The sequence below is a fragment of the Typopeltis vanoorti genome, chromosome 12 (assembly GCF_054136105.1).
Source record: "Typopeltis vanoorti isolate ZY-2024b chromosome 12, IOZ_Tvanoo_1.0, whole genome shotgun sequence".
Lineage (NCBI taxonomy): Eukaryota > Metazoa > Arthropoda > Arachnida > Uropygi > Thelyphonidae > Typopeltis > Typopeltis vanoorti.
Window position 1 is genome coordinate 2,480,817 of NC_143560.1, and position 26,832 is coordinate 2,507,648.

Here is a 26,832-nt window from a genome sequence, read left to right on the forward strand (position 1 = left end):
TAAGGTATTTCCTTAGGATTTTTGTCAATTTTTCGAATATGCCCTGGATATATGGAATGGTGATAGATTTTGAGTAATCTCTGCTATGAAGGGAGAGGGGAAGGGGTTGCATTTATAGGGTTTTAATATTTGTTGGAGTTTTTGGGGATTGTAGCCAGTGGCTAAGAGTGTTGAGGATATAGTCAAGTTCAGTAGTTAGGGCATTTATCAGAAATGATTAATTTTGTTCTAATTATAAAGGGTTTTTATAATTGAATATTGTTGGAAGGGGGTGACTGCTGGTGAATGTAGCTATCTGTATGTGAAGGTTTTCTGTAAATAGAGAATGCTAGGGATCTATCAGGCTGGCATATAATCAGAGTGTCTAGGAATGTGAGATTTGTTTTCCTTTTCTGAGGTAAACAGGATCCTAGGGCATTAATTGTTTAGATGAATAAAGAAATTGGTTAATCTATCAAGGCCATGTGTCCACATGGAGGACATGTCATTACGTAGCGTAGCCAGACAGTGTTTTATGTGAGCAGAGTTTAAGGCTTTTTCTTCAAAGGTCTCTCCATAAAGATGTTGGCTACAGGTGGAAAACCCATGGCTGCTCCCCCCCCCCTCTGTTTGAAGAATTTTCCCTGCCAAATGAAATAGTCTGAGTTCATGGTGAACTGAAACAGGGCTGAGATATCAGTAGGAAATATGGCTTGGATGAAGTCTAAGGTATCTTTGAGTCGGACATTAGTAAATAAAGAGGAGACATCAAAACTGACCATTATATCAGTGTGTTGGAGTGTGAGGATTTCCATACTGGCTTTAATGGGCTGAGTTTTTTTGTGTGTGAAGTTGTGTTGCTAGTATTGTGTGAGCACTTTGGCTAAATGTGTGGGTAATTTGTATGTGGGTAAATCAATGCCATCCACAATGGGTGCAATGGCACATTTTGTTTATGGATTTTTGGCAGTCCATATATCTGGGGGGTGGGGGGCTTCTCCCGATATCTCAGTCCTGTTTCAGTTCACCATGAACTTAGGCATTGAAAAATATAAAAATTGCACTATTGATAAATATAAAAATTCGTCGCGACGGCTACAGTCTCTGGTCGTTTGATCGACTGCTCACAGTGTATAATTGTGCCAGTCATAAACGAGTGGTAATATTAGTGTTACACATTTTTTTTTTTTATTCAGGATTTCATTTGCTAATACATAATAATAATAATCGTTGCAGGTAAGTTATAGGTATATAGGTTATAGGATAGGTAAGTTGTAGGTAATATAGGAAAATTTTCTTTATATGTTTTTATTTCGTTTTTTTTTTCTTTATAATTAAAGTAATTTTAATTAGGGTTAGAGTTTTGCGGTCGAAAAAGTGGATAGCCGTTAGTTGAAAAAAAAATGAAATAGAAATAAGCAACAATAAATATTCTTCTGTTTTTTTTAATAAATGTATGTAAGAACAACATAATGCCTTTCCATTAGAAAAATGTTAAGAAAATTTTTTTTCCAGCTGTTGCTATTCAAAATGTCGAAGAGGCAAAGTGATTTACGAAACTTCTTAAACATTAAAAGGACAAAATTTGAAGAAGCAGAAACAAAGACATCTGAAGAAACAATAGATCTTTGTGAAGAATCAAATTCTTCAAATATTGTAGAAGATTCGACCAAATATTGTAGAAGATTCGACCAAATATTGTAGAAGACTGTGACGATAATGAAAATTCCTTATTAGGAGAAAAATATAATCCTTCTCTTCCAGATTGTTATTGTGAAAAACAATTAATAACTTTGATGTAAAGCCAAACGGCTATTTTTTCTGGCGAGGTTGATAAGTTAAGGGGGATAAAATTTTTATCCCCCTTAACTTATCAACCTCGCCAGAAAAAAATAGCCATTTGGCTTTTCATCTTAGTTATAATATGTTATAATATAATATAGTGACACACCTTTCTGGCAATCGTATAGCAAAAGTATGTAAGTTCTTTTCACTTAAACTCTGATATTCTAGGTCTAGCTACTCACTGATGAGACCTCAAAAAAGGTTGAAACCGGTCTGGGTAGTGACCTCTCCTCATAATGTAAAACAGTACTACATCTCCTAGGAGCTGTGTGTTTTTACATTATGAGAAAATATCAAGAATAGTGAGGGAGCTTGTTCCACCTTTGCAACGAGTTGCCTTGGTGTGGCACTACCAAGTGGTCACTTACGCTTGGATCCGCCGACAGTTCGTCGGCATGAAACGTTCAGAATGTAGTTTTCGATCTTAGTTTCGCTTACTGGCTGAAAAACAATAAGGGATTTTTATCCCCCTTAACTTATCAACTAATAACTTTTTTTAGAACAGTATAAATGGCTTGATATAGAGGAAGGAAAATTGGGATGCAAAGATTGTTTCAAAGTTGGACATTTAGGAGTATCTGCAGAGAAACATGTGCATGTATCAAAAGAATGGAGTAAGTATTTGATTGTCCCAAATGGAAACAATAAATGTTCTAGACGGGCTTCTTAGAGAAAAAAAATTCGAGAACATAATTTGTGAAAATCACATAGTCTTGTACAGGATTTATTCAGTAAATCAGCCAAATTTAATAGAAAAAATCAATTCTAAACTGATTGAAATTACTGTGAAAATATTTAACACTGTGTATAGTTTAATAAAACGAAATAGACCCTTAGCTGATATTGAAGGGGCACTAGAATTGCAAACAAAAAACAGTGTTGACATAGGAAATTGTTTACATACACGATAACTGCTACAAATATTGCAGAACATATTGCAAATGAAATTGGGATAAAAATATTTAAAAATGTGATCAACGAGAATTCTAAAATTTGCATTATAATTGATGAATTGTCCACAATTTCAAAAAGGAAGTACTCTAGTAAGCTATTTACAATGTAGTGTACCATCCATCTGCAATCTAGTTATGTTGTTTGTTGCATTGAAAGAACTGATATCTACAACTGCAGAAAATATTTTAAATATTTGAATGTCCACATTGAATCAATTTAGGTTTGATTATGAATATTTACAAGCAAATTTAATAGCTTTTTGTTCTGACGGTGCCAGTACAATGCTAGGGAGGAAGTCTGGAGTGGCTACCAAATTAATGAAAAATTTCCAAAAATAATTGTTTGGCATTGTTTAAATCATAGGCTTCAGCTATCTCTTGACGATTCAATTACTGATATAAAACAAACAAATCATTTAAAAATATTTTTAGATAAAATGTATTCAATTTATCACCAATCAAATAAAAATCAAATAGAACTTGCAGCTATAGCAAAAGAACTCGATATAGAGATTATTAAAATTGGGCAAGTTCTCGGGCCGTGATGGGTCGCATGTAGTTTGCGATCTGCTAAAGCAGTATGGTGAGCATATCCTGCTTTGTATCAGCATTTTGCTCAGTCTGCAGTTTATTCCAGTATAGCAAAAAGATTAACAGATATAAAATTTTTTAAAGATCTGGCTCTAATGATAGATAGTCTCGAAGAATTTTCTTTACTTTCAATCGGCCTTCAATCCCGAAAAACAAATTTAACCAAAGCTCAAACGTTAATAAAGCATACAATACGTGCTTTTGAACTTCTTAAAAACAATCATTGAAAGCATGAGCAACAAATTAATGAGTTAATGGAATCTGACAAATATAAAGATATTCCATTTTATAACAACACAAAAATAATGTCACTTTCCAAAGAAAAATTGCTTGACAAAATTATTTATTTTATGAATTTGCAACTTTTACCCAGCGAAGCTAATAAAGATATCTTAGAACTATTCAATTAACTAGATGAATTCTCATGGCCCTGAAGGTGAAAGAAAATTAGATCAATTAATTGAAGTTTTGAAATACCTGATAAATAAAAATGATTTTCAAGATTTTGTGAATAACAACATAAAGGGAAAAACTGAATCAGTTCCTACAACAAATAAAACAGCTAGAAAAATAATTAACACTATGGCAGTCAGTAGCGCAGAAGCTGAAAGAGGTGTTAGTTTAATGAACGTGATATGTTCAAAACTTAGAAACAGTTTAATGGTTGAACATATTTCTGATTTCATGATGATTAATTTACTGGGCAAAGAATTAAAAGAATGGGACGCTACACCTTTCGTAAATTCTTGGATAAATAAAAATCACAGATTGGCCATAGATACAAGGGTACTACAGAAAAAGGAGAAAAATGTTAGTGAAAATCAAATTTCTGTTTGGAAATTATTATAAAAATTTTGGAAAAATATTTTTCAATAAAAATAAATATTGAATTTTTGTTTAGTTTTGTTATTATCACAATTTGTTTCATGAAAGGATTTGAAAACATTTACTATGTATCCTGCCACAAACCGTCGCGAAATATTCATTAATTAAATACCTTTAAATTTTCATTGTAATTTGCTGTCGTAGTGTAATTTCTCATGAATATTGCCCTGGTCTATAAGAGGCTCACAGATAAGTATGTGAAAAAAACTAAAAACATGATGGCAAAATATTCTATGCTGGCTTGTCCTTTCCCCACACTTTTTCCCTGGTCACATCAGCCCTGGTTCTATACTTTGTGGGACTATGTGCGAAATAGAATAGCGATGCTGCTCAAAGATAAAAAATAATTAGTTTAGGGCACTTGCTTTGCCAGTGCGGGGCCCCTCTATCTCCACAGAGTTCATACCGTCACAATAAAGCGAGCCGGTTGTTAAAAATTTACCAACACACCACTGGTTACAAGGCATGTCTATCTATAAGTGGCCTAGAAAGGAATCAAAGATTCATGTTGGAAGTTTTTCCACTTGGTTATACTATAAATTAAAGATACCAAGAAATTATATACTTGGTTTAATCCTTTATCCAAGTGTAAGCAAACAAAGTTTGGCTTGAAATATTTTCAGGACTAGGGTAACTCGTATATAGAAGCTGATGACTTCACATCACTTGCCTTAGTATCCCATAATGCAAAGCACATCTCCTTACGGGTATGTATAATGCTGTGCATTATGAGAAGGGTCACTACCCAGACAGGTTTTGACCTTTATTGAGGTCTGAAATATTTTCAGGACTAGGGTAACTCATATATAGAAGCTGATGACTTCACATCACTTAGGATCCCTTCACGCCTTAGGATCCCATAATGCAAAGCACATCTTCTTACGGGTATGTATAATGCTGTGCATTATGAGAATGGTCACTACCCAGACAGGTTTTGACCTTTATTGAGGTCTGAAATATTTTCAGGACTAGGGTAACTTGTATATAGAAGCTGATGACTTCACATCACTTGCCTTAGTATCCCATAATGCAAAGCACATCTCCTTATGGGTATGTGTAATGCTGTGCATTATGAGAAGGGTCTACCCAGACAAGTTTTGACCTTTATTGAGGTCTCATCACTAGGAGCCAAACGCAGATGTGATACTAAGGTTGAAGTAATGCCGAAGTCATAATTTATTGAGATACCAAGAATATCTGTTATACGAGTAGTCCTGATAATATTTCAGGTGCAAACTTTTGCACCTGAAATATTATCAGGACTAATATTTTATTAGTCCACTTGGATAAAGGAGTAAACAAAGTATATAATTTCTTGGTAAACCAAGTGGAAAAACTTCCAACAACTATCTCTAATCCAGAGTGTTTTAATAATAAGGTGTAACACCTGTTGGTTACTCGTATAAGAAATGATGACTTCGGGATTACTTCAACCTTAGTATCACCTCTGGGTCTGGCTCCCTCTGATGAGAACCCAATAAATGTTGAAACCTGTCTGGGTAGTGACCCTTCTCATAATGCATAGCATTATACATACCTGTAAGGATATGTGCTTTGCATTATGGGATACTAAGGTAAGTGATGTGAAGTCATCAGCTTCGATATATGAGTTGCCCCAGTCCTGAAAATATTTCATGTGCAAACTTTGTTTGCTTACACTTGGATAAAGGATTAAACCTAGTATATAATTTCGTGGTATCTTTTAATGAATCAAAGATTCAAAATAGTTTGTGGCATTACAGAGACAGTAAATGAATTTGATAAATGAGGCAAAGACATTTTTGATTTGAAAGTGTCAATTTTTTGAGTGATAAGCAATCTGCTTTTTTTAAAATGATGTTAATTAACTAAAATGCTGGAAAAACTTGATGAATGGCATTTATTTATGATACAATCAAAGCTTAAATTGAAGACCATGATTCCATACATCTGAAATAAATTTCCCTCTATTTTAGTAGTATATGCTATCTTTACAAAAGATTCTTGTTAGAACATGGATTTGCTTATTAAATACATTAACGATGATAAATATAAGTTCAACATCTGTATTACCCTCAGAGTTATAGCATGCATCTAACTTCATGAAATATTGGAGTTTTTATGTAAGTGGAATGGCTGAACTAAATAAAATCCACCATTATGAATTAAAGAAGAAATGGCTTGAAAAACATAACTTCAGATAAGTGTGAGTGGAGAAAGGCATTTCACATCCTTCCTTTTTGAAAGCCTGAAAAAGTTGTCTTGCTATTATTCTTTAGGCTTTAAATATGAGTGGTAATGGTTTTCAAAAATAAGTGATGCAAAAATTAAAGATAGAATTTTAATTTGTACACTTGATTAATACACTTAAGAATGACAGTTGCACTCAGGGAGAGAGAGTGCATCTAGAGTGATACTGAAAAAGAAGCATGATAAGCATAATATTTCCCTTCATTCCTTGCAGTTTTTTAGCTATAGAGATCTTGTAGAGAACAAGCTGCAGGCTTTGAGTTTGGATTTTGGATTCAAGTCTATATTGTGAAAAGTCAGTTTGTTTATCATACTTGTAAATAAGTGATTTTCATCTGTTTCATGGTTTTTTTTCCTTAGAATTGTTAGTGTTTTATGGTATATTACTTCTGATTTTCATATTATATTGTATTATCATATGATATGTTATTGTAGTGTTATGTTCTGCAAACTTTTATGTAAATCAGATTTAACTTCCTTACCTGTTAATCATATCCTATTGCTTAATATGCTGTAGTGTATTAACATGCTTTAAAGGTTATTTCTGTTAGTTTCACTCACAGAATATTCACATACAAATTAGATTTCAGTATATAATTATCAGGGTTCGACAAAATTGTTTGTCCACTCACCTGTGATGAGTAAATTTTACCAGCTAGCGAGTAGCTGCAGGACTGGACAAGTAGAATATTTTTATTTAATAAAAAATAACTTTCTTAACTTTAATAAAATGCAGAATAATATTTATAATATAAAGTGCCAATTCAGTAATGAAAAAAATTAATGTAAACAAATTTTATTTTTCAAAAAAACCCTATTGATTTTACTGTTTTGCCATTATTTATTGACTTCCTCTTCTTGGAATGGTTGTCACACAATGAGAATGCTCTTCAAACAATGACACAGCATAGCTAATCACTTTATGGAATGTCTATTGATATATTAGGACATATAATTTTAAAAAAATTAGGGAGGGGAGTGTTGGTCAAGTACATTTTTTTTCATTGCAAGTAGAATTTTGCATAATTTTTTGAGCCTTGGTAATTATTAATTCAAAGTAATGCAATACAATATAAATAGTATGCAAAAATAGAAAAATGAAGAAATGTTTAATTTGGCCATTTGACCTTTTTTATGAAATTATAGAGAGATAACTAAACAGTTTTCATTTTCTTCCCTAGATAAATTTTAAAGCATTTACACATGCATTCCCTTTATCCACTTCTGTTCCTTTTTACAGTCATGATTATATTCTATCACAGCACATACAAACATGAAAAATATGCAGCACGAAGACAATAAAACTATAACGTCATATTCAAAGTGAGACTGGGGGAAATGTACACATGCATTTCATGTGCTGTCTGCCATACTGAAGATCTTTGTTAGATGGCTTACAAATAACATAGGTAGATTAAGTTAAATTTTTATAATTCACCATTTTTCTAGCTATTTCTTGTTCTGCAGGATAATTTCCATAAGTCTAAATTTACATAAGTCTGGCACTGTCTGTGTTATCCTCGATGAGTCTCGACTCTAGGAGGTGTTTGTAATAATAATAATTTATTGTATTTGGTATTTTTCACATTTGTTGAAATATTGAAATAAGAAGAGTAGTGCTGTAAAACAGTGTAAAAAATGCACAAGAAGGCTTGTGCATTTTTTTGTGCTTGTACATAAAAAAAAAACATGCTAGTAATGAAACAAATGAGGATATTAAAAGTGAATTAACTTTCACAATCTCAGGACTCATTATTATACAGATGACTTGTGAATTAGAAAAAAAGTCAAGAAGCTTAGGGAGGACAAGAAAGATAAGTAACATAAGGAGAGACAGCAGAGCACTAAAGCAGATAAGATACAAACAACTATGTGGAGAGACATTTCAGTATGGAATATGCACACCCTGAACTGCAATGCAGTGTCATACCATACTTAGTACCAAGTAATTCAGAAGTTCTTGAGGAAAAACTAGCCTACTCTTCCTTTAGAGCAAGGATAAGGCCTTTTTTGTTTTCTGGAGAGGAATTTCGAGCAGCAATGTATCTCCTTATTGCATCCCAAACATGTTCTTTGGGGTTTAGATCTGGGGTGCGTGTTGACTTCTCAATTCAATTAATACCCTCGATCTCTAGAATTATCTCTGGTGCTCATGTAAGATGTGGTGTAGCACTGTCATCCATAAAAATGAATTCTTCACTTACAGCATTACGGAACGATTAAACATGACATTGAAGAACTTCGTTGCAGTATCATTCACCAGTCATAGTCCCTTTTTCCATCAGTTGTAACTTGGTGCAATCCATTAAGCATAATGTCTACCCACACCATGACTCCAGCACTGCTGTATCCATCCCTTTCAAGAACATTCTCGCAATAGCAAGCAGTACCACTTTCACACCAGATCAAGTGTCATCTAGAATCAGAGGAAAGACTAAAATGACTCATCTATAAAGAGTACATTAGCTCATTGGTGTCGTGTCCAATTTTTATGGATACAACACTACTGAAAATATGCTCTGCAATGCTGTGGATAAAGGAATGCAAAGATAGGCAAGTAATCAGCATGGCTGACATGCAGCACTTGCAGAATGATTTGAATAGACTGGAATTGTAGGCATATGAAAATGGCTGTCATTTCAGTGTTAGTAAATGCAAAGTTGTGCAGTTTGGTGATAGGATATCAAATAGTGATTTTATTACTTGGCTTATATTAGAAAAAAATTTTAGTAGATAGGAAGTTTGAAGTTCAAGGGGCCATATATGAAAGATTGCAGATGCCATTCAGAGGGTAATTGCAATGCTGAAACAAACAAACATTGGCATGTAAGGATAAGGAAGTCATTTTGTCTCTCTGCAATGCCTTGTAATGATCTCGTCTGGACTGTTGTGCACAAATCTGGTCTTTCTGAGGAGATGCAGATATAATCGAGAGGGTGCAAAGGAGAATGCCTAAAGATGATATCATGATAGTGGAATGTATGAGGACAAATCAAAAATTTGTGGACTGTAGACACTTGCAAACAGGAGAAAGAGGAATAATTTGATACAGACTGTCAAACTTCTATCCAAACATAATAGGATACCCATAGATAGAATTTTTCATTTTATGGATGGTGGGGCGAGGACATTTATCAATGAGAGTTGATCCATGAAACCCAGGAACTTTATCTCTGGAAGTTAAGAACAGGATGAGAGTTAGTTTTTTTTCACATGAAGTAGTGCAGAATTGGAATGGCTTCCCATAAGAAGTGATGAGCACAGGTACTGTGAATGAATTCAAGAAAAGGTATGATAGCTAGTGTGGATGATATGTGGCCTTCCTTGATGATTCCCCTCCTTGGAGGTCTCTGTAATAATAATTCTAAATCTTCCATTCCATTAACTTTCTAATGGTGTTATATTTTGAACCTAGTAAACATACAGTTTACTAACACACTTAAACTTCTTGACACACATAAACAATCAACACCCCAGAATCCAGTTCACCTTGGAAAAAGAAAACAACAACAATTTCCCTTTTCTGGACACTCTGATTACATGCCAGCCTGATGGATCTTTGGCTTTCTCTGTTTACAGAAAACCGACCATACAGGTAGATACATTCACTATCAATCACCCCCCCCCCACACCCACACACACACAACAATATGGGATTATAAAAACCCTATATAACAGGGCTAAATTAATCTGTTCGGACAACAATGCCCTAACTACTGAACTAAACCATTTCCTTAACATCTTCTTAGCCAATGGCTGCAACCCCCCAAAAAATCCAGAAAATATTAAATCCAGTTAACCACAACCCCTCCCCTCCTTCTTAACAGAGATTACACTAAATCTATCACCAGTCCATGTATCCTGGACACTTCTGAAAAGCTCACGAAAATCCTAAAGAAAATATGACCTGACTGCCTGTTACAAACCACATAGGAAATTGGCATCCCTTATCCGCTCCACTTGTAGCTGTAAACTGTCCTACTACGGCCAAACAGGCAGGACAGCTAATATCAGGATATCTGAACACAAAGACTACATCAGGTTTCACCAATATAGCCAATTCCTGGCTTGCAGACCATGCTCTGGATATCTGCCACAGAATACGATGGAGAAAGCCACTTTACTGCACTGCAACAAATATAAATATGAAAGATTGTTCCTGGAATCAGTCTCAGCTCTAAAAAACGTCCCAAATCTCAACAAATTTGGGAAGCTTGCATCCTTAGAACATCAGACCAATAGCCAAGAAAACCCAATTTAGCCCATTGGGGGGGGGGGGCACCTTTAGGACTCTAGGACCAACGCCATATGCCTTCTTCAGCCTCATTTGCTAGTTGTTAGTGCCTGCATGCACATATCATAATTTTATGTTCTCAGGTGATGCCAATGTAACATTGCCGAAATATTGGAAGGTATTGATTAAAGTTTTTTAATTAATATTTTAGTATATGTCATCATTTCCTGAAAAATTTAAAATTGTGTAACCAACGTATAAGTTTATCTACAAGATTTAAACATACAGTTGTATTTGAATTTCTAATATTCTTAGTTTTTTTTGCATACATGATGTTTTGATATACAAACAAAACATGTTAATTAAATGTATCTTTCCACTATAATCACATCTTTTCAGTCATGGGAAAACCACAGGTGTTGCTGTATCATAGAATTTAAATTCTAAAATTTAAATTTTTAGGTTTCTAAAGACTCAATGATTTTTACATTTCCTCTTAACTGCCTAGAATGGCTTAAGAAATTTTGATAGTAAGCCAGTGACATTCTAGTTCACACTCTTATATTTCAAATTCCTTCAGATTTCATCATCATGAGATAATTTATTCATGTTTTATAGGCAACAGACATGCTTTTAAGAGGACGCAAGTTAACTGCTAGGCAAGCTCAAAGTCACGGGCTTGTTTCTGAAGTTTTAGGAAATAAGCAGTTATTGGAACAATTATTACCTAAAGTCCAGTCTCTAACTAAGCATCCTTCACATGTAAGTTCAAGTTGAAAACTTCACTGCATTATGCCTGATACTAATAACGATATGTATTTCAAAAATAGAAAGAGATGTAAATATTAATAAAAACAAATTTGAATTACAGTCATCCCTCGACTTACGTCTGTTCGAGTTACGTCCGTTTGAAGATACGTCCGTGATCCCATAATGGAATAAATAACATTTTAGATTATACTTTCAAACAGGATGCAAGCAAGCGTAAAGTAAAAATATTTTTTATTTAGCAACAATGCAGTGGAAACAGCACATCCAGCGGCAACCTCCCTCGGCAGTCAGCATGTGGCTTCAACAGTTCTTCTGTTGATTTTGTGTTTAAAAAATAGGTTAACTGTGTATTTATCGTTAAATATTTTGCGATATTTTGTGCAACATGCCCCTACACACCCAATTAAAAAACCTAGTGAAATCACAGAAAAAAGAGGCAAGCAATTGATCATGAAACAAAGTTGCAAGTTCAACGATAGTGACGAAGCAACGACAAGGTCTTGTCGGTGATTGGAAAAGCTACTTTCATCATGCATAGAATACCCGAACTAAATGCACTTACCTTAGCACTATGACCATAACTGCTAAGGCACTAGCTCTCTTCAACATGTTGAAGGAGAAAGCAGGACCTGATTAAGACTATGAATTCAACGCTTCTTCCGGTTGGTTAATGAGATTCGAGCAGCGTTTTGCACTGCATAATGTAAAACTGTATGATGAATCTGAAAGTTCTGATGAGAAGGCTGCCAAGGAGTTTGTGGAGAAAGTGGATAAAATTATTACTGAAGAAAATTATTTGCCACAGCAAATAGTTAATATGGATGAGACCTCCTTGTTTTGGAAAAAAATGCCAGAGCGGACAATTCATCCACAAAAAGCTAAAATCTATGCCTGGTTTCAAAGCTCTTAAAGACCATGTTATGATTCTGTCGGGGTAATGTGGCTGGATATAAACTGAAACCATTTGTGATATGGCACAGTGAGAATCCACGAGCCTTCAAAAACATTAGGAAGCATACTCTTCCAGTTCATCAGCAGAGATATAACAAACCATGGATGACTCAAAAATTGTTTACAGATTCCTTAATCAACTGTAATGGGAGTGAAATGGAAAGCTATTGTGTGAAAGAAAATTAGAATTTAAAATTTTATTAATTCTAGATAATGCTCCAGGTCATCTGTCTTATATTGGTGAGCTTCACCAAGTTCAAGATTATGTTTCTCCCTTCAAACACTACTTCATTGATCCAAACGATGGATCAGGGAGTTCTTGTAGTGTTTAAAGATTTTACCTGTGGAATACTTTTTCACAAGCCATTTTCCTGCTACTGAAGGAAACGACCAGACTCATGCAGTTCTGGAAAGCATTCAATATTTATCATGCTATTAAAAATATTGTTGTAGTTTGGGATGAAGTGATCTCTCAATGTATGAGTGGCATATGGAAAAGGACATTAGAAAGGTTTATGCACGATTTTGGAAGTTTTGAAAAAAATGAAGACCTCTGTAAATTGAGTGAAGAAATAGTGAGCCTAGCAAACAATCTGAATTTCGAAATGAATGATGATGACATGGTTCAACTTATAGAAAGTGCCCCTGAAGAGTTGACCAACGAAGAATTGGTTGAACTTTACGAACAATGTGTTGCAGAAGAGAAAGAGGGAAAAAGAGAAACAAGGAGAGGTAGTTAAACAATTCACAGTGAAGGGTCTTGCAGAAGTGTTCTCTGCAGTTAGCTATGTTCTCAAAATGGTTGAAGACATGGACCCCAATATTGAATGCTACTTATTGGTAGAAAGGAAAGTACATGATGCGTTTGCTTGCAATAAACAAATTTATGATGAAAAGAAGAAGAGAAATAATCAAAGCACATTGGACATTTTCAACAAAGGTTACACCCAGAAGAACCGCAGCCTGATTCTTCACATAGAGAAGGTAATGAAGATGTGATTGTGGAAGAAGATTTGGGTGATTATTCTCCTGTTTTATAGTGGCAGTAATGCACAGTACAGTTTTATAATAAGTTTTAAAAATTAAAATGACAGTATACTTATTACTGTTAAGTCCCTAATCCCTATAACTCTGTTGATTTAATGTATCGACTTACGTCCTGCCAGATGGAAATCGACCCCGACGTAAGTCGAAGGATGACTATGCTTTGTTCGTATTAATGTATGCTAACAACAATCAGACAACTTGGATTCTTTATTTCTGTTTACAGTATATTTATATTTCCTGTTTAGCAACTAAATGTTTATAATAGTCATATAGTCTTTCATTTTCATGAAGGGAACCAGCTGCTCTTTTTTTTTTTTTTTTCCTTCAGAGGAGAGGCCATCTTTTTGGTTATAAATTCCTCTCAGAGATATTTGCTTTATAAAAATTTGATATTAAAATAATAATGATGCCTTTAAATTGATCCAAAGATTTTCATTGTTAATTTTAATGTTGGGAAACAGCACTGATAAAGCTAAGTGCTATTTTGTGTAGTAGTAGTTGACAATGTTGATTGCAGGAAGTATTTTTTACCTTGGGTTGTTAAACGTTAAAGATACCAAGCTATTTTAAACCTGGTTTTACTCCATTTTCCAAGTAAGCAAATAGACAAACAAGTCAAGTTTGCGCCTGCAAGTATCTTTAATTGGTATCTTTAACAATATTGATTGCATTTTAGTAGAATTATTTATTTGTGATGTGTTTTTTTACTGAATTTTGAAGCTTGCACTAACAAAATCACAGTGCAAACAAGATCTGCTCATTATAAATATCAACATCAGCATATATTCATGGTAGAATGCAAAGGATGTCTTTGTAGAGAGATTGGATGGGAGATGAAAGAAAGTGTCAGTTTGTAGAAAGTGATATTTTGTGTGGAATTGAAATTAAATTCTGGTGGATGAAACTGTCCACAAAGTTTTCATTGTGGAGAATTTATGGAGACAAAAACACATGTTAGAGGATTTACTTTACTTACAGTTAATGGAGGAGTCAAGGTAACAATTCGCCTTTAAAACAACTTACCAAGAACTTATTAATTCATACCTGAAGCAAATAAACCATATATATATATTATATATATAAATATATATATATATTATTGTATTTAGAGGTGCATTTTGTGGGGGGGGTGGAGAGAAGGGGAAGGGTTTACTTATGTGGAAACTGGGGCAGGGGAGGGGGTTAATGGGGTGCAGACCGTTTCGGTCGACTGACCATCATCATTCCGAAAAAGTTCCGATGATGGTCAGTCGACCGAAACGGTCCACACCCATTAACCCCCTCCCCTGCCCCAGTTTCCACATAAGCAAACCCTTCCCCTTCTCTCCTTCTCCCCCACAAAATGTGCCCCTAAACACAATAATATATATATATATATTTATATATATATATTATTAATACATAACCTGGGTTTCCAAATTTATTTTCCCATGTCAAAACCCACACGCTCCCCCCCCCCTTATAAACAACCTTAAGCAGAATCATGAAATTGGAAGACATCCTGGAATCAAAACAAGGTATGTACAAAAATTTTTCCTATAATTGCCTTCTATACTCACCCATAATGCCCTAAAATATATATACCCCTTTTTTGAGTAATAATAGCCAATGTATTTAAAATAAGGGACACTCCTAAACAAAAACAGGCTATAATAGCCATTATTATAATAATAGTGTTTAAGAGGAGTAGCATGGGAATTTTCCCAGAAACTATACCTAGTATATATGTGTTACTATACTTTCATCTCAAAAACAGTGAATGTGTATATACATTTAGATTTTAACTGTAGCAAAGCTGTAAATTGACATCATTTTGCAGGGAGGTGTTGCAGTATTTTAGGAACCTTTGCAATTTTTTTTGTATTTATTTATTTTTAATATGTTTATAGGTCATAGAAGGTGAGATATGTAATTTTAACTCACTGCCCAAAGAATTAAAATCTAGTGATGATCTTACCTTAAAGTATGTCACTGTTATTTGTAAAGACAGAACTGGAGATGGACCCACTCAAGGAGGAGTTGCTATTCTTGTGGGTAACAATATCATTTTCAGCACATCAAACTTAACACTACTCTGGAAACTGTAGCCATCTGCCTCTGTGGGATTTTTTTTATTATAGTATGTTCCATTTATTTATCACAAGTGTCTGAGTTAACTCATGCAAGTCTTGATAATCTTATACTGCAATTGCCTCCACATTCTTCGTATGAGGTTACTTTAATAGACACAATATTCTATGAGGTAGTGCCAACACAAATATGCAAGGCCAAATTGTTGAGCATATGCTTGAAGATAAAGAACCCACTATTCTTAATAATGGACACATTACTTTCTTTCATATGCCTATCTGCTCATTGATACAAAATTAATAAAGGAAAAAACTCACGTACAAAGATTATTTAATAATATAATTTTTGCCTGTGTGTCACAGGCATCTTCATTAGATATTAAGCTCAAATTAAACAATAACTGAAAATTCCAAAAATTGCCACCTAAGTAGCTGGTGTAAGATAACTAAAAAGGTCAATAAATTTCCTGAAAAAAAAAAAAAAATCAATACAATAAAAAGTTTGGAAAGATTAGCTGATTTGTAAAGTACTATCTCCCATAAAAGGGATATAAGCCGTTGGATCTGTTTAGGTTAGGAAAATGAAGTAGAGTTTTACATGTTTCTTTATAAAGGCGTTCCATGAGGAAATGACTTTTGTGGAGAGCACTTGTCTTTCTCCAATGAACTCTATGTCTAGTGAAGATGGCATGTTCTGCAAGTCCAGACTTTCAGGTTTAAAGTATTCAATATAAGATTGGTGTTCTTCTAGCCGAATAGAGACAGATCTTCCCGTTTGTCCGAAATAAGATAATCCACAAGAGCACGGAATCTGGTAGACACCTGGATGATTAAGACGTGGAAGCTTGTCCTTAGGAGAAGTGAGAAAGGTGGAGATTTTTCTAAACGGTCAAAAGGCATCAAAATATTCAGTGGTTTTAAAACTTTTGCTATATGTTCACTGATGCCTTGTACATAAGGGATAGGAATGCACGTTATTTCTTCTGTGTTTGAAGAGGAAGACATATTAAAACTACTCAAAGTTCTTTTAATGAAGCAATTCATCATCATCATCATCATCAAATTCCTGCCATGTATCCTCAAGGGGTATACAGGATATGACAGTACTAAATGAAAAATTTACATCGTTACTAACTTCCTATCTACAATTTTCCTCCAAATCAGTCTGTTACTTGTCAAGACTCCAACATTATCAGATCTTATATTTCTATCGTATAAGGCACTTTGTACCGTATCAATCCACCTATATCTTGGTCTTCCTCTGGGTCGTTTTCCTGTCAACCTGGTAGAGAACACTTGTTTTGCTAATCTTTCCTCTCCCATTCTATTTAAGTGACCATACCACCTGAGATTAGCTCTGCTAACGCATTCCTGGATGCTGACAATGTCAAGTTCTTTCCTAATATCCTTATTTTTAATATGATATTGCCATTGATGCCATCTGTTCACGCCTCTAATCTTTCTCAGGACTCTCATATCTGCGGTCTCTAGTCTTTGGTCAAGTGTTTTACTTCTGACCCAGCTCTCAGATCCATAAGTTAAAACAGGTTTCAACACTGTCTTGTATACAGCTAATTTAGTGTTCCGACTAATTTCTCTCTTATTCCATATGAATTTATTCAGTTGACTTCCCACCATACCAGCTTTGCTGATTCTGTTGTCTATGTCTATATTTAATTTACCATCTTCAGTAAAAATCGTGCCTAAGTAACTGAAATGTTTTACTTGTTCCACAGGTTCTCCATTCACAACACAGTTGACATTTTCAATGATTCTGCCTATTTTAATTGGCTTTGTCTTTTTATTGCTGACCTTCATACCATATCTATTACAACAGCTATTCAATTTAGTCAGAGAATCTTGCAGACTTGTAGCGGATTTATTTAGAAGTATAACATCATCCACATAAAGCAAAGAGCTGACATTAACATCTCCAATTTTGATATCATGTTTAATACCACTTTCCTTCATAATGTGATCCATATAGATAATGAATAACAGAGGGGATAATGTACATCCTTGTCTCACACCAGATTTAACATTAAACCATCTTCCTGTACTTCCTTCAATTCTAACTGCTGATTTGCAACTCAAATAAAGACTAAGTATTGCTTGATATAATGTTCCATTGACACCATATAACTGCAGCGTATTGAATAGCTTCTCTCTTGGCACCTTGTCATATGCCTTTTCCAGATCGACAAAACTTAAATACAGATCTTTGTTATATTCCCATGCTTTCTCGACTATTTGTCGTAAAGTGAAGATCTGATCCTGACAGCCTCTATTTGGCCTGAATCCAGCTTGTTCTTCACCAAGCTTTTCTTCCACAATTCTTCTCAACCGTTTCTCAAGTATACTTGCATAGATCTTGCCAGGAACACTAAGTAGGGAAATACCTCTGTAATTCTCACATGCAGTTTTATTTCCCTTTTTATATATGGGTACTATGAGAGCTCTACTCCAATCATCGGAAATTTGTCCCTCAGTCCAAGCTTTCTGAACTATGCAGTGCAGCCACTGTAAGACTTTTATACCACCATACTTCAGCATTTCTGGTCGAATATCATCTACTCCTGCTGCCTTTCCACATTTCAAGCCTTTGATGGCTTTTTCTACTTCAAGTATGGATATGTATTCCTGACTGCATGCCTGGTCAGTGCTTTTTATCACTGTACTGTCATCACTGCTTGTTTCATTTAGCAGTTTTTCAAAGTAATTACTCCATACTTCAAGGATATCTTTTTCTCCTGTTTTCATGTCACCTTTATCATCTCTAACTCCTTTTACAGCACTCTTTCCTTCATTCCTAAGCTTCTTCAACAACCTCCAGAATATTTTGCCACCTTCTTGATATTTGTTTTCTATATTCTTGCCAAAGTCCTCCCATGACTTTTGTTTAGCTAGTTTTACACACTGTTTAACTTTCTTACATTTGTCTCTGTATTCTGTAAGAGTAAAAGCTGACTTATTTGCCAGGAACTTTTGATATGCTTTCTTCTTTTCCTTCACTGCCTCTTTAACTTCCTGTGTCCACCAGGGAGTTCTGATTTTTTTTATCCTTGCACACAACCTCACCACATGCCTCTCTGGCAGAATCAGTCAATGTTTTCTTCAGAGTTTGCCACTGAATCTCCAAGGCTTGATTCCTGTTCTCAAACTCTTTCATTTTCTTTTCAATAATCTTTCTGTATTTTAGTCTACAGTTCACATCTGAGAGCTGCTCAACTTTTATTCGCTTTAAAACTTTCTTACATGTTATTCTTTTCAATATGAAATTCAATTTTATCCTGCTCAAGACTAAATAGTGATCACTTCCAAATTCAAATCCTCTGTACACTCTGGTGTCTTGCACCAGGGAGAAAACATCACTATCAACAATAACATAGTCAATGAGACTTTTCTTATTCCTAGCCTCTTCTCTTCATGTGAATTTGTGCACATTTTTATGTTGGAACATGGTGTTAGTAATAACCAGTCCATGTGCTGAGCAGAAATCCAACAGATATTTGCCATTATTATTAGCTTTGCTCTTTTCTCCAAATTTTCCCAAAATATTTTTATATGTCTTGCAATCATTTCCTACTCTGCTATTTAGATCCCCAACAAGGACCAACTTTTCCTTTTTCATTGTGTCAGTTGCTTTTTCTAAAGCCTCAAAAAATTCCTCCACTTCTACCTTAGCAGAACCTTCTGTGGGACCATAGGCACAAATAAGTCTCGTTGTGCAGTTCCCCATTCTCATATTTGCCCACATTACTCTACTTGAGACTGACTGCCATTCAATAAGATTAGCCTCGTATTTTGTGTTGAATACTATAGCTACTCCTTCTTTTCCTTGATTGTCATTGCCTGAATATAACATTTTGTATTTATTGCTCAGAAAGATCTCACCAGTTTTGGTCTTTTTTGTTTCAGTCACCCCTATTGTGTCGATCTGGTACTTATCTAATTCCTCAGCTAGCTCCATTTCTTTGCCATTCAGGCTTCTTACGTTGATAGTACCGATCTTTACTCTGGTGATGTTGAGTTGGGGTTTGTTTTCAGATTTGTTCCAGTAGCTGACTTTTCGCTGTTCGCCCTGGTTCCCTGGCGAAAACAACGAAGGCCTTGTTTAACCGGGCGACGCCCCAGCCGGCGTGAAATTTTGTCATGTTGTACCATCATTTTTTATTTTGGTTTAACCAATAAGAATACAATTTGGTCAGCTAAATCCCAATTGCCAGCCCATCCTCGTTCGTTCAGTATCAAAGTAGATACCCAACAGGGTGCACCACGAGAAGGTGAGGATTGGACATTAGGTCAGAAGCCCTGGTCGGTTCTCCGCATTCCTTTAAAGGCTATGTGGAGGTCTCCTCTCAGTTATACAGCTTTGACCCTTAAGCACCCCTCTAATGATGTAAATTTTTCATGTAGTACTGTCATATCCTGTACACCCCTTGAGGGTACATGGCAGGAATTTGATGATGATGATGATGATGAGATTATTAACTAACTAAATGCTAACAATTTCCTGTAAGCACACATACAATTCTCAGTTGTAAGCTTTTAAGACATTAACAAAATGGTGCTTACTTACACTGACTTTTACAAACACAGTTCAGTCAATTGAACAAGCCTCAGCCAGTTTTGGTTTAACTTGATGTTGCGTTTCTTCCTGGGTAATGGCTGTTGCCTGGATAATTCTGGCAGTTCTGCTGTAGAAGTTTTCCGGGAAAGCTTAGGTTGATTTTCCGTCGGGAAACTGGAATGGAACTGCAACATCTAACGGGCAACCATGCTCTCATAGCACTTCCTTACATGCACAGGAAATTCATTGAAATGACGCCCCCCCTCCTGCACCTGGTGTAATGTACCTGGAACCAAAATCTGGAGACAACAAAAACGAGAGTCTCGAGAGAGCCTTCTCAGTCCCTTTTTATATCATTGTTAATCCTTTGTTCTCCACGATGTAGTTTCTAGGATTACCCACTAGCACGATGACATCACTTCGGCTCCCTCCGTTCTTGGGTGCAAATTATAAATAACTATTTTAATTTCCCGACGTTTCAACCTTTATATGAAGGTCATTATCTGCAGTATATACAAATATACAAGGACAAGCTGAGTTATATTTCACACAGTAAGTTAAAGAAACAATGATTTGATTACTGGTTATTCTACTCGCATGACCTCTAGTGAAAAAAAAAAATACAGAAAAATTAAAAATTAATTAAATATTTAGAAAAAGCTAAATTTTATTTCAGATACCGACACATACTGGCCAATATATTCGCACAAACTCCTGCGACCACCCAACACCAAAACTAGGTGTCATTAATACTCTAAAAAACAGGGCTTTGAAGATCTGCTCCAATGAACAAGCACTGAAAGATGAATTTAAAGTTATCAGCAATACTTTTCTAAAAAATGGTTACATCCAAAACATTATTAACAAAATTTTCTACAAGACCTCAATAAAAATCAAAGATAAATCAGACTACAATTAAACTATAGCGATTCCTTACATTAAAGGGACATCAGATAAAATAAACAGAATACTACAGAAATACATCCTCAAAGCCACCTTTAAACCTGCTGCAAAATTAAAAAGCTTACTCAACTCATCCAAAGACCCACTCCCTCCGCTCGCCCACCCTGGAGTATACCGTATTTATTGCACCTGTAATCTACCTTATATAGGGGAAACAGGACGCACAATTCCTATCAGACAAAAGGAACAACACATTAAATATAATAACTATGGTGAAGCTGGCCTTTCTGATCATGACCTGAACACTTTACATAGAATTGACTGGAAAAGCACCAGTTGTTTACATCACACCAAAACATGGTATGAACGCAAATTTAAGGACGCCTGTGAGATTCTTATCAACCACCCCAATCCGAACAATAATGGTGGTCTAAAAATCCCAAGCATATGGAAGGCACATATTCTACCCATGGAACCTTTCTCTCTAAGAGTTAACTATAAACAGGACTGTAGATAATCCAGAATCCTAAATCAAAAATAACAATTGTAATGTTAAAAATAGGACATCATTGTTACTGAAAGAAGACTATCTATAAGAAAGATGTTTTTCTCATGTTATCTTAAATAGAATTTAGCTTTGATGTAGTTTCTAATTAATTTTTTTTTTTTTCCCTCTAAAGGTCATTTCAGTAGAATAACCGGTGATCAGATCATTGTTTCTTTAGCTTACTGTGTGAAACATAACTCAGCTTATCCTTATATATTTGTATATACTCCAAATGATGACCTTAATATGAAGGTCAAAACGTCAGGAAATTAAAATAGTTATTTATAACACGGTTGTAAGTCCATAATTTCTAAAATGAATGCTGATCACTGTGCAACGCTAAAAGAAAGGAGTCTAACCAATATACTGTCTATTCCATCTTGTACATCAACCTATCATGTGGTAATCTATCAAACGCTTCTGCAAAATCTAAGAATATCGCTGTATATGATTCTCCCTTATCTAACACTTGTCACCTTATCATAAAATGTAAGTAAGATGTTGAAAGTTTATTTTTCACTTGGTTAGAGTATAATAAAATTAGTTTAATCCTTTATCCAAGTGTGAGCAAACAAAGTTTGCGCCTGATTTACAGGTTTCGACCTTAATTGAGGTCTCTCCAGTGGGAGCCAGGCCCAGGCCCAAGACCTCAATAAAGGTCGAAACTAGTCTGGGTAGTGGCCCTTCCCATAATGCATAACATTAGACATATGCGCAAGGAGATGTGTTTTGCATTATAGGAGATACTGGGATAGGAGTGTTGGTAGCTTGCTCCACTTTTGCAACGAGTTGCCCTGGAGTACCACCTTACCCAAGTCCTGAAGATACTTTCAGGCGCAAACTTTGTTTGCTCACACTTGGATAAAGGATTAAACTAATTTTAATTAACTTTCAACATCTTTCTACCTAAATCCAGAGTAATTTATTAAAAAAGGGTGGCACACCATTTGGCAACTCTTATAGGTAGAGATGACCTGCTAATGCTTCTGCCTGGTATCTCCACTTGGGCCTGGCTCCCACTGAAGAAACCTCAATAAAGGTCGAAACTAATCTGGGTAGTGGCCCTTCCCGTAATGCATAACATTAAACATATCCGCAAGGGGATGTGTTTTGCATTATAGGAGATACTGAGATAGGAGTGTTGGTAGCTTGCTCCACCTTTGCAACGAGTTGCCCTGGTGTTGTACCACCTTACCCCAGTCCTGAAGATACTTTCAGGTGCAAACTTTGTTTGCTCACACTTGGATAAAGGATTAAATTAATTTTATTATACTCTAACCAAGTGAAAAATAAACTTTCAACATCTTTCTCTAAATCCTGAGTAATTTATTAAAAAAGGGTGGCACACCATTTGGCAACTCCTACAGGTAGAGATGACCTGCTAATGCTTCTGCCTGGTATCTCCACTTGGGCCTGGCTCCCACTGAAGAGACCTCAATAAAGGTCGAAACTAGTCTGAGTAGTGGCCCCTCTCGTAATGCATAACATTAGACATATCCGCAAGGGGATGTGTTTTGCATTATAGGAGATACTGAGATAGGAGTGTTGGTAGCTTGCTCCACCTTTGCAACGAGTTTCCCTGGTGTTGTACCACCTTACCCCAGTCCTGAAGATACTTTCAGGCGCAAATTTTGTTTGCTCACACTTGGATAAAGGATTAAACTAATTTTATTAAAATGTAAGTAAATTACTGAAACAGGACCTACCCTTTACAAATTCATTGCTGACTGTCATAAAGAATGCCATGTCCATCAACCCAATTCTGTATCCCATTCCTTACCAATCTCTCCAACGTCTTGACCACAACTGCAGTTATACAGACCTATAGTTGGAGACTTCTGTCTTAGAACCATTCTTGTGGAGCGGAACTATTTTGCCCTCTTTCCACTCCTTGGGAACCCTACACACTGCAACACTTTCATTAAATAACCAGGTCAAAGGTGTAACCAAATGTGGTGCACATTCCTTAAGCATATGTGGTGATATGTCATCCATTCCTGCAGCCTTATTCACATCTAACACAACCAGCATCTGATATACCCCTGTTTCTTTCACTTCCAATTCTCCTAATACTTGCCTCTCTTCTATGTATTGTACCAGATAATTTATACTAGTATGATATATGCTGATAAAGTGCTCATTCAATAATTCCACTATATATCTTTTGCAGCCATTAGTCTGCTGCTACGACTATCCACCAATGTTAATCTGCCATAATTATTCTTCCTCTTGCTTGCCATGTGGCAGTAAAATTCCCTTGAGTTAACCTTGGCCTGACCAGCCAATCTCCTCTCATACTGCACCTTTTCTTTCTTTACCATGCTCATCACCTTTCTAGCTTGCACCTTATACTCTTCATGGATCTGATCACCACCAACTGTCTTGTACCTCGATAACATTTTCTTTTCCAGCACAGCTTGCTTGATTCATCCATTTCACCCCCACTCTATTTACTCGCTTAACCCTCGATATGCAGTATTGCTTTTGTCAGATACTGCCGTACGAGTTTCCGTGCATTGTCAATATCTTTTTCGCTGAGCTCATCTACCCAACTTACTGACGCTAACTGATTACAGAGCTTCCTATAATCACCTGCTTTATACTTCCAGATGTATCCATTTTTGGCAGTGACCTTTTCTTGTTTCATCATTTCTCAAACAAGTACCTTATGATCACTCTCACCAACTGGTGGCAGTGTCAACACCTCATTAACTGCTACATCTTGTGAAGTTGTCACCAAATCCAAAACATTAACGCTTCTAGTTGCTTCAGTCACATGCTGCTTAAGATACTTATCTCTCAGAAATGTCATAAACTTGCTCTCCTAGTTCCCATACACTATCTCCTTCTTCCAGTCTCTATTCTTGGAATTAAAGTCTCCCATCAGGATCACCTTCTTTTTACATGCACAACTAATTTGCCTAAACATTTCACAATTAGTATTCTCTGCATTCTCTGGCCTATAACAGCATCCTATCAGATATACTAACCTGTTTATTTCAATTTTGCACCAAACAGATTCAAAATCTGTGCATGCACCATCAATTTCGACACTTTGCGGACACAATTCCTCTACAATCATTAACAGCTCTTTCCCTTCTCTTTTCATCTCTATCCTTCTGGAAAATTATATGTCCTTCTAATTCTATTCCCGACATCACATCCTCCTCATACAACCAAGTTTCACTTATTCCAATTACTTTTGGGCATACTGTCTCAATCAATGCCACAAACTCAGCTCTCTTGTTTCAAATACTCCTTACATTTGTGTATAAACATAACAATTGCTGCATGTTTGAGGCCATTCTACCAGCACCAACATTTTCTATTCTAGCTGCTATACTACACCTCTCTCTTTGGTTTGACCATTTTCGTTTCCCTGATCCTGACTATGATTTCCATTCTTACCTGTCTCATCCTCACCTTGTGCTGCTGCAACCACATCTTCAACCTCATATCCATCCTCCTCCTGCTGTACAATCTGTTGATTTGTGCTATCCAGTTTCACAGGTAGACTGATCATTTGCTACATTAACTTCTTGACTCTCTGCCTTCTCAGAAAACAATAGCCTTTCTAATTGCCCAACACCAAACCCATTCAAATGTAATCCATCAGCTTTATACCATTTGAACTTCCCTTCAAATTCACTCCACAAATTTACAAATTGTGAACTCCCTTTGCTTCACACAACTCGGCCATCTTACTATTCATTATCTCTGCTCTCCTTCTCAATTCACTGTTATTATATCTTGGCCTACGACTTTCCCAACAACATTATTCTTCTTTACCTGCTGCAACAACGTCCTCAAGGTTCTGTCAACATTCTTCTTCTCCCCAACTAAGTTATTTGTGCCCACGACTACCATTAATTTTGACGCCCAGTATTTTCTTTTCTGCAACGCATCAGTTATTTGCTTTATTGTTTCACCAGGAAAGCATGTTTAGTGCACTTTATTAGTAATTACACCTCTGACTCCCCATACACTTATATACGGCTATCCTTTGATTCTTTCTTTATAACATTAACTTTCTCCTTGTCATCAGCCAATCTCTCCTTTAGCTGTTTAATATCCTCTTCCAGATGTTTCATTTCTCTTTTCATTTTCATTAACTCCTGCCGAAGCTCTTCTACTAGGGTGCCGACATTTGCTCCCATTTCTAATCGCTCTAATCTCTCCGGACACTTTCACATACGTTAACACTTTCTTCTTCTCATTTACCCGAACAGTCCACAGATCTTCCACATTTTTCTGCGTATACATATAGCAGTGTTTGCAACACATCTACTATGAAAAATTCAAGGCAGAGACAGACTTTTGTACAGAGCCTTCCATGCTGCTGATGTATGTTTCTTGATGGACACCATCTTTAGAAGCTCAATGGACTTTAGATGCCTTTTTTTTTCCTGCTAAACATCAACATGAGTTACAAAGTATTAATTTATGTAGCTGCATTTGATCATAAATTTTTTTTTATGTCTATATATGACATTTGTTTCAAAATTGGAATACCATGAGTAGATATACCAAAAATAAAATATGGAAACAGAAAACTCGGAAAATTTTGATATTATTATTATTATTATTATCTGAGACCTCCAGGGAGTCAAGGACTCATCGAGGGAGGCTGTAAATTACCCAACCCAGCTATCATACTAGATGCACTCACTACCCCTAAGGGCGAATTATTCCACTCACTCACTGCTCTCTGAGAGAAAAACCTAGCTCTTACCCCTTTCTTGACTGAGAACAGCCTTAACTTCTATGGATGCCCCCTGTGTTCTCTCCCTCCCCCTTCCATATAACGAAAAATTTCATCATTTGAAATGTATAACATCCATTCAGATGTTTATAAGCCTCTATCATATCACCCCTCTTTCTCCTGTTAACCAGAGTCTGTAATCCACATACTCGCAATCTGTCCTCATAATCTAAATCCCATAATCCGGATATAATCTTTGTAACTCTTCTTTGCACCCTTTCCACAGAATCTTTATCCCCTTGAAACCCGGGAGACCAAATCTGCACATAGTAATCCAAGTGTAGTCTTATCAAAGCCTTATAAAGAGGCAAAATTACTTCCTTATCCTTACATGTCAAGGTTCGCTTCAGCATAGAAATTATCCTCTGAGTTGTATTTGGAACTTTGCTATGTGACCTTTGAACTTTAAATTCTTATCCACAACACACCAAGATCCCTTGCCGCTTCAATTTCTTGTAGCATAACCCCGCTAATATAATATGCCGCTGGATCTCAT

General features: G+C 35.7%; 1 protein-coding gene across 2 annotated transcripts in view; it reads left to right on the top strand.

The window, feature by feature from the left end:
- Nucleotides 1-26,832, top strand: part of LOC150100547 (uncharacterized) — a 237,005-nt gene that overhangs the window by 189,382 nt on the left and 20,791 nt on the right. For both annotated transcript variants that reach the window (XM_090401662.1, XM_090401661.1), the window contains exon 7: nt 11,335-11,478. In XM_090401662.1, the coding sequence (XP_090257788.1) occupies nt 11,335-11,478 (144 nt within the window). The remainder of the gene's footprint in view (nt 1-11,334; nt 11,479-26,832) is intronic.